This window comes from Crocuta crocuta, unplaced genomic scaffold (genome assembly GCF_008692635.1).
Source record: "Crocuta crocuta isolate KB4526 unplaced genomic scaffold, BGI_CrCroc_1.0 scaffold9, whole genome shotgun sequence".
Taxonomy (NCBI): Eukaryota; Metazoa; Chordata; class Mammalia; order Carnivora; family Hyaenidae; genus Crocuta; species Crocuta crocuta.
Genome location: NW_027551567.1, coordinates 2025735 through 2035310, shown reverse-complemented (window position 1 = coordinate 2035310; position 9576 = coordinate 2025735). Strand labels below are relative to the sequence as shown.

At 45.9% G+C, this 9576-nt stretch overlaps 1 protein-coding gene across 1 annotated transcript in view; it reads right to left on the bottom strand.

Moving 5' to 3' along the window:
- The window catches only part of GABRR2 (gamma-aminobutyric acid type A receptor subunit rho2), a 43483-nt gene extending 34984 nt beyond the window's left edge, over positions 1–8499 (bottom strand). The window contains exons 1-2 of the mRNA XM_077750283.1: positions 8372–8499; positions 602–708 (exon numbers count right to left, since the gene is read on the bottom strand). Coding sequence (XP_077606409.1) covers positions 602–708; positions 8372–8484 — 220 coding nt within the window. The 5' untranslated portion in view covers positions 8485–8499. The remainder of the gene's footprint in view (positions 1–601; positions 709–8371) is intronic.
- Between the last annotated feature and the right edge of the window lie 1077 nt (positions 8500–9576).

The window sequence follows — 9576 nt, the reverse complement described above, 5'->3', positions numbered from 1 at the left end:
GCGGGGGGGGGGGGGGGGTTGGCCCCACACTTTGTGCATTCTGCTATTCTTACTCCATTTCCTGCCTGGTGGGAGATGGTTCCTTTCCTGGACTTCCTGTGGCATTTCTCCAATTCCTGGAAGGGACGTCCACCAGCCTGGCCACCTGTCCCTGACTCCAAAGCAGCAAAGCTCCTTTGGGGTCAAGTTTATGAGGGGACTCGTAATGGGTTAAATTGTTGTTGCTGCATTGAAAGGCAGGTGACCCTCCAAACCCCAAATTCCCAGCTAAGCGCAGGGTGGCTCATCAGGGGAGCCATTTTATGTCCAGACTCTCCAGGCTGACTCATATTTTAGGAAAAGAAAGTTGGCAGCAGCAAGGCAGGTCCGCTCTGGATGTAAACAGTTTAGCCATTAGCAACACTTCAGCCAACAGCCTTCTCCGCTCACTTCCTCGCAACTTCCCTCCTTGGGAAAATGAGAGACTCTGGAAGTCAATTTGGGCTTATCTGACTGTGAGTGGGAGAACCTGGGCCCCGAGGGAGGGTTGTGCCCAAGAGAACAGGACAGAGCAGCAGCAGGCAGCCCCTGGGGACCAGGCCCCGTGAGCACTCAGTCCTACCTCCAAAGGCAGGCCTCATGGAGAAATCATGGTCCTCTACTCTAAGAAGCGGCTGAGGTTTTCCCTTGTGGATTTTGGTCGCGTCAAGGTTCTTCTTATACAGGTGACTGCAAAGACAAGCAAGAGACGTTTTCCCAATGACCCACAAAGGCATTTGGGGAGATTACTCCCTATAAGAGCTACCTGTTAGGTATCTTTTCTCCATCCACCAAAGGCTACACACACACACACACACACACACACACACACACACACCCTCCCGACTCACCCTGTCCTCCCCAGGCCCTCACAGGCAGTACCGAGGACCAGAGCCTTTCAGAGCCTTCCTAAGGTAATGATTGGATGACAGCAGTTGGGTTGAATGGTGGAGGATTGTATATACTTTTTTTTAAAAAACATTTCTCTTATGTTACTATAATACTGGATTTGTGATAGGGGTGCCTGGATGGCTCAGTTGGTTAAGCGTCTGACTCTTGATTTGGGACCAGGTCATGATCTCATGGCTCATGAGTTCAAGCCTCACATTTGGGCTCTGCACTGACGGCACAGAGCCTCCTTGGGATTCTTTCTCCCTCCCTCTCTCTCTCTCTCTCTCTCTGCCCTTCCCCTGCTCTCCTTCTCTCTCAAAGTAAATAAATAAACATTTTTTAAGAGAGTTAAAAAGAAGAATTCTAAGATTTAAAAAAAAGAGGAGAAGGTAGGGGATGGAGAAAGGAAGAAAGGGAGGAAGGAGGAAAGAAGGATGGATGGATTTGAATCTAACAAGATGTGAGATCTAATTCTTTTTTTTCTATGAATGTTTTACTTTTTATTTTTATTTTTTAATATAATTTAATATCAAGTTAACTAACATACAGTGTATACAGTGTGCTCTTGGCTTCAGGAGTAGATTCCCATGATTCATCGCTTACAGACAACACCCAATGCTCATCCCAACAAGTGCCTCCCTCAATGCCCCTCATCCATTTTCCCCTCTCCCCTGCCCCCCACCCTCAGTTCCTTCTCTATATTCAAGAGTCCCTTATGGTTTGTCTCCCTCTCTATTTGAAACTATTTTTTCCCTTCCCCCATGGTCTTCTGTTAAGTTTGTGAGATCTAATTCTTGACAGAAGAAACTAAACAGCCTTCTAAGTAGTCAGCATTATGTGTAGGATATTTAAAGATTTTAGAAGTAAATGAAGGGATTTTGTTCTGAATGTTTGTTGTTCATCTATACATACATCCCTATTTTATTCTCAGAGTTCTTATCACACTTCATGTTTTTTAGAAAAACAGGCATATTTCCTGTTTAAACTCTGTAAAAGGGAAGTAACGTATTTCCTCTTTTGAGGTCCTGTTCTTTGAGACATCTTTCTATGAAATCCTCCTTAACTTTCATTCTCTATCAGCTCTACCCAGAGAGTGCAATTTGATGGAGTTCTAAAGCTGTGCTGATCAATAAACTAGCCACTGGCCACATGTGGCTGCTTAAGTTAAATAAAAATTAGTGTTTTTATTACATTACATTACAGTTAAATTAGTGTTTAGTTCTTTAGTTATGCTAGCCATGCTTACGTGCTTAATAGCCACATGAGGCTGGTGGCTACTATATTGGATAGTGCAGATCTGTAACATTTCCTCAGTCTCAAAAAGTTTTATTCTGCAGTGCTGGTCTAAAGGTTAGTCTGCCCCAGCTTCCCTCCCCACCCAAGAAGCAGATTCTCCTATAAGCCGGCCTTCCCACCTTACAGCCCAGGAGCTACCTGGAGCTCCGAACTCCCAACTATTCCCTTAAGAGCCACCTGGAGCTTCTCAGGGAGAAGGTGAAAACAGGTTGGGGGCAGCTTGAGAGCAGGAGCTGTAGGAGTATTTTCACTTACAGGTTGTTAGGGTACCTGAGGGCTTGACAGAGGTGCCTGACCCTCCTTCCAGAGCTGTTGACCTCTGCCCCCAAACACCCTCGTTCCAACTTCCTCAGCATCTCCCTTGTCCATGGCTCATTCTCATCAGCCTTCAAACCCGATTCAAGTCTCTCCCACCCTGAACCAAAACTAAGCAGAATATCTGTCTAGACTGCACATCCTCCTCATGCAAAATTTATTAAAAAGTGGCAGCAGCACAGGTGTCATAGTTATATTTGTCTTTAAACTATTTTTTAATGTCTCGGGGCGCCTGGGTGGCTGTCGGTTGAGCATCTGACTTCGGCTCAGGTCATGATCTTGCTCTTGGGTTTGAGCCTCACGTCAGGCTCTGAGCTGTCAGCACCGGAGTCTGCTTCGGATTCTGTGTTTCCCTCTCTCTCTCTGCCCCTCCCCTGCTCATGCTTTCTCTCAAAATAAATATTTAAAAATTGTTTATTAAAAAAAGTCTTTCCCCCTCTAAAAATAAATGATCCCCCCAGAGAACTGTGTGCCACCTGCTGCTGCCACCCCTCCCTCCCAAGGACATCCTGCCCATTTGTGCCTGACCCGAGGCCCTGCAGGCACCCTTGCTGGGCGGGTGCTGGCTTCTCTGTGACGCGGAGGGCCACGCCTCTGCTAGAAACCTGGTCTTTCAGATTCTCCTCTTACTGGTTCCTTCCCAATCTCCACTGCATCCTCCCCCTTGTCCTCAGCCCGTCCGTTACGTGCCAGTGTCCCCAGGGCCCTGTCCCAGCCGTCTTCTCTTCTCCCGCGACACCCTCTTTGGCAGGCTTGCCTATATCTGTGGCTTCAATTGTTGTTAATGTGTTGATGAGTCCTAAATCTGTACCCCCTGCTCTAGACCTTTTATCCATCTGTCTAACTGATTATGGACCGATGGCTATCCTATAGGCATTTAAACTCAACACACCCATGGGGCGCCTGGGTGGCTCAGTCAGTTAAGCATCTGACTCTTGGCCTCAGCTCAAGTCATGATCTCACAGTTCATGAGTTCGAGCCCCACATTGGGCTCCATGCTGACAGGGCAGATCCTGCTTGGAATTCTCTCTCTCCCTCTTTCTGCCCCTTCCCTGCTCGCACTCTCTGTTTCTCTCTGTGTGTCTCTGTCTCTCTCTCTCCCTCTCTCTGTCAAAATAAATAAACTTTAAATATAAACACAACACACCCATAGTTTGGTTTGGGACATACCAGGTTTGAGGTGGCCCAGGCTGAAAGAGGAGTGGGCAGTCAATAAAAAGGAAAGGGAAAGACGAGGCACTAAAATGGACAGAGGGAGGCTGCAGGTGGCACCCAGGGACCAGGCCAGGCAGAGCCTTAAAGATCATGTTAAGAATTTTGTCTTTATCCAAAGGCAACAGGAAAACACTGAAGGTAACCAGTTGGAGGAAGAAGCCAGGATCAGAGTTGCTTTTAGACAAGCCAATCAGAGAGAAATCTACCTCCTGGTTCGCTGGAATATGGAACCCAAGTCCAGTCCCCTTGAACTTGGTGGTCACTGTCAGGGTGACTGCATGGAGCTTCTACTCTCACAGTCCCTGCCCCAAGCCCGGTTCCAGAAGTCAAGAGGCACTGAGCCTGGTGCCTGCACAGTGACTGTGTGACAGGCTACATTTGACACCCTAGCAAAGACGCCCCGGAAAGGTAGAGAAAGAGTTCAGCCAAAGGGCTTAGCAGATCACAGACATTAAATTGTGAGCCAACGGGGGCTCTCCCCTCTGCCTCACACGGAGCAAATCCTTGCTGGCCAACAGTTTCCATATCCATTTAGAGGGGAGGATTAGGGAATGGAAGTCCCAGAATTCCAGCACCCAGGCAGGACAGAGGAGATTGAAATGCCTATGTCATTAATGAGGCTTTTTTTTTTTTTTTAAAGGAACCAGTTATTTGGTAACTCAGGCCACTAATATCTCTAGCCTTGGGCTATTTGTATGGGCCAGATGCCTTCAGTTCATCCTTTCAATGCCTGGATGTCATGGCCCGAAGACCCCAGACTCCAGGGGTCATACCCTGAGTCTCAGCCCCATGCAGGGCCACCAGAACTTCCATGGGACCTCACACCGGCCTTGGGTAGGGAGAGAATGGAGTGCTCACTACACTTTCAAGAAGCAGGGATGGTGCCACTGTGTCTAAGTTTACTTGGTAGCAATAATAGCAGTCAAAATGACCATGCCTGTATGAATCACCCCCTCTCTGTGCAGACCCTGGGCTGCAGTTACTCCATCATCCCAGGGGGGGTGGTCTCACAACCACCCCTTTCCAGTTGAAGAAACGAGGTTCAGAAAGATTGGGAAACAGCCATGGCCAGGGAGCCACAGAACCAGGGTCTAAACCTAGATTCCCTGAATTCCTGGCACCACTTCCTTCCCGAGCCTCCGGGGAGGGTGAGCGTCACTGGGCAGCAGAAAAGGAAAGCTGCTCCTGGGCCCAGCACAACTTGAGCCATGATGCAGACCAAGAGAAGGATTGCCAAGGGCAGGCGGTACTAAGCAGGCAGCAAATGGGAGAGGAAATATGGAAGGGGCTCCCCTGGCTCTGGGACCAGGAGGAACCAGAGAGCGTTATCCAGGGAGATCCCAGGCCCTCAGAGCCTAGAGCAAGGTTCATTTTCAGATCTCTGGGCAGAAGAGTCTCTCCTGTAGGAAAGCAATCATGTGGCCAGGAGGCCAACTTAGGTAGCAGGTGGGGAGGAGTTAGGATAAAGCTGGGAGGCTGAGAAGCAGGAAGAAGAAAACAAGTCAAATAGCTAAGAGAAAACAGGTTCACGTGGCAGCAGTTCAATAAACAGGGACACGAAGGCTCAGAAAACTGGAAGCAAGTTTTGAAATGGTAGCTCCTGGGCAGAATAATTGTTTTGTGAGGTCACCTTGGCCAGAGTGATAAGGTATATAGTTTAGAAGAGATGCTAACAGCAGTGTGTGTGTAAGAATGTGATTGTATGTGTGAATGTGAACATATATCTTACATGCGAAGGGATGATGTGTGTGTGAGACCATGCATGTGCGGTATGTGTGACACTCTGAAATCCTATGCGTGGTATGTGGTACGTGTGTGTATGTCCATGTAGGGTTGCAGGATGGGAGACACAGGACTTCAAAGAAAAGAAGCTACCCTACAGAGATGAAGGGCTCTAAGGTTCAGGCCATTTTGGGGCACGTGGGTGGCTCAGTCAGTTAAGCATCTGACTCCAGCTCAGGTCATGATCTCACTGCTTATGAGTTCGGCCCCACGTTGGACTTTATGCTGACAACTTGGAGCCTGGAACCTGCTTCAGATTCTGTCTCCACCTCTCTGCCCCTCTCCGGCTTGTGCTCTGTCTCTTTCTCTCTCTCAAACAAAACATTAAAAAAAATGTTTTAATAAAAAATAAAGTTCAGGTCATTTTATTCCTATTTATTAGTATATCTTAGCTCTTATGTGTCAAGGATAAAACTAATTTTTTTATTCAGATGCTTGGTTGAAATTTTTCACCGACAGACATACTTGTCTGAGCATGAACATGTTCTGGTGGATTTAGAAAGGCCTAGGGGCATCTGGGTGGCTCAGTTGGTTAAGTATGGCTCAGGTCATGATGTGGTTTGTGAGTTCAAGCCCCATATCAGGCTCTATGCTATCAGCACAGAGCTGTTGCGCTCTCTCTCTCTCTCTCTCAAAAATAAATAAACATTAAAAAAAATTTAGAAAGGCCTAGAACCATGTTTCCTGATATGAATTTTCTCTATCCTTTTTCCCTGCCTCCCAATAATTATTTTATATGTGTCAAAAGTATATGTTCATCTTTTCTTCCACCTAAATATCTCATGGGATGGATCTCAAGAAACTCCCCTTAACCCTAAGGGTCAGATTCTGTCTGTCCCCAAGCTCATGCAGGTGTCTGGGAATGACTGCGGGTCTTCTGGGGAGTGACAGAGATGTGACAGCCCAGGCTCCCTGAGGGGCTCGTGCTGAACCCTAGCACCATTCTTAGGGAATAGACAATTCCATGCAATGCTTTTCCTCCAGGCCGAGTAAATCAGGAAACCTACATTCTAGTCCTGTGGGGTCACTAGCCAGCTGTGTGAATTACCCATGCCTGAGAGCTTACTTTTCAGCATCCCTAAAATGAGTCCGTGTTTCCCAATATGTGCTCTGTAAACTAGGACTCCCACAAGATAGTCCGAGAAAGTGGGTTGGCTTTTTTTGGGGCAGGGGGAACTGCATAATTTATTTTCCTCTTCAAGATTCAGAATGTCTATTTGCATAATACATGTTCTAGAGGCTCTGCTATAAAGGCATCTGTTTAAAATCGTCTAAATCACAGTTTCCCAAGTTTCTTTGATCCGAAACCCCCTTTTCACACAATACCTAGTCACGTTTCACAGAATTAGAACTCAGAAGAATTGCTGGCTCACATGACCCCTGAGGTTCCTTCCAGTCCAAAAGCCTGTGATCCTGACAACATAACCAGGGCAAGACTTCCGGAGCAGTGTCTCTTTCCTGGCATCGTGACAAGTTTTATCTGTTTGCTTTCTGAGTAGCATCAGGCCCTACAAGCATGTATACCCCCAGGCACCAATTTCCAAAGCCAGCACACACCTGGGGTGTTTAAGATGATCCACTGGGATGCAGAAGGTAGAGATTGTAACTCTTACTGACAGTTTTTATCTAAAACTAAGGAAGCAATTGTTTTACTTTAATATGTATATTTATAACAGTACATGTAGGTAATTTATAAGTAAACATATATATGTAATAGGGACATTTTCAAAAAATTGTCAGCGATAGCGGTGCCTGATTAAACAGCAGTGACCTAAAACGTGCCTCAAGATACTAATTTATATTCATAATCACTAGTTCACACAATGCTTAGTAGAATGGAAAACAGGTGTAGCAACTCACGTGTGGTGCTTATATCTTAAGCTGCTTGTTCTTTTCTTTATGCTGAACAGTCGTGTCTACAGCAGGCCTGGGGTATCCGATTTTGTACATTGGTTCAATCAAACTTAATAAGGAACTTTGATTTGTAAGGTAATGATTTTGTATGCCTAATCAGTATCTTGGAAGTGTTTCCATTGCAAAATGGCAATTCCTATTGTCCACACATGTATTTCTGATAACCTAGCAAATTTCAAATACTGTTTTAGGATTCAAAACAGTGAAATGAAACCCAATACCATTACAAAGTTGTTCTCAAATACTTTTTTCTTAAAAAATTCATTTATTTAGCTTGAAAGAGAGTGAGCACAAGCAGGGGAGGGCTAGAGAGAAGGAGAGACAGCATCCCAAGCAGACTTTGCGCCGTCAGCCCAGAGCTCAATGTGGAGCTCGAACCATGAACCATGAGACCATGACCCATACCGAGATCAAGAGTCGGACACTTAACCGACTGTACCTGCCCAGGCATTCCCCCAATCAAATAATTTAAAGAGGACAACTTCCATTTATAATTTTTTCTTAGCAGTTCAAACTAAATTCCTATATACAGGGCCCCCTCCAAAGTACCTGAGTGCAATTACTCAGCAGGCCACCTATGGTCCCTCCAGGATGCAGTCCTGAGAAACAAAGCAGCACAATCCGAGAAGTGCAAGATATTTTACCCACAAAATCTTCAACTACCTGCCTTGAGTCAAAATGCTTGGGCAGAACACAGATACTAGAACAAAATGCTCAACCCAGTCTACTTCTTGATCTCACAGCTTGTGACACTATAGCATATTTGTGCCCTGAGAGAGGCTGTTTTCAGTGAGGTGAAGTCCTGTCTACCTCCGGCTGGAAATAGATTCCAATAGGGACAGGTAACCCCTAGCCCTCCTGGGAGCCATCCCACTGTGCTGCTGCTGCTGCTCCTGCCGCCAGTGACCCCATCCGCTCCCCCCACCCCCCATGACTTTACCTTGGCTTGGGCATTTCCGGCTGCCCTGTCCATCTCCTCCTCTTGGGCTTTCTGCTGTCCACAAGAGCCGTCAGACAAAACAAGAACAAAATGAGTCGTGTGAAATAAGGCATTCTGTGACTGTCTATGACACCAGGAGCTCCTCTCCAGTAACCTGCAGCAGGGCAGACCCCCCTGGGCTGAACCATTGATTCAGGCTGTCGCTTTGTGATGGTGCTCCTCTGAGGGGCTGAGAGGGCATGACTGGCCAGACTGATTTTTCCCATTCAATATTTGATAGTGATGCTCGACTCCCCCCGCCTCCCCCCGCCCCCCCCAGGAGTGACACAAACACCAAGGCTTTGCCCTCCCTGCTGCCTAATGATTGGCCATTAGTCAACAAGTTTGTCCTGTGAAATTCTGCTTCCGTTGAGTCCGAGGGCAGCTTTAGCTAAAACTGTTACATAAAAAACAAAAAAAAAAACCAAAAAAAAAACCATTTTAAACCTCTTGAATATGCCAGCTCTTTGCTGAGATCATTAATCCTTCCCTCTGGCTGCATAAAACCAGTCTGTCACATGCACCAGGGAGACAGCTTGGATTCTGAGTAGATTTGCAGGGAAGACCTGATGGACAAGACAAGTGCATGAATGTGCTCAGGAAGTGCTGAGTATACACACAAATGACCTGTTTTCACAAGGTTGTTTTATTTCTCCATCTAAGAAACCATGCTTTGCCTATGGCAAAGGATGCTTGCTTTCCCCTCAAATACACATCTTTTTTTCCAGTAAAAGTACATTTGATTTTGAAGGAACGCGTACACCAAAGGGGAATTCATGATTATGTAAGCTCTTCTTCCTATCACAAGCATCAGATTAATTTTGATCTTCAATCCTCAAATGTATAATTTCATCATAAATTAGGCTTGATTCCTATCCTGGGATATGGAATTATGAACATTAGAAGTGTAAAGATATATGTGGTTATATTTAATCTACTGAACAGTGTAAAATACTTAAAAACTACTTATTGCTTGCCTACTGCATCCAAGATGGAGAGGAGTTCAGTGTGGTAGAGACATAGGGAGATGAGGCTGGAAGTCAGGAAGAGATAGCCAGAACTGAAACAGAATTGGGTTTTATTATGTAAGAAAGAAAGAATCAAAGGAACTTTTGATTCTTTAAGCAAAGTGGGGTGACATGATCCACGTTATTTTTTTTTAAGGA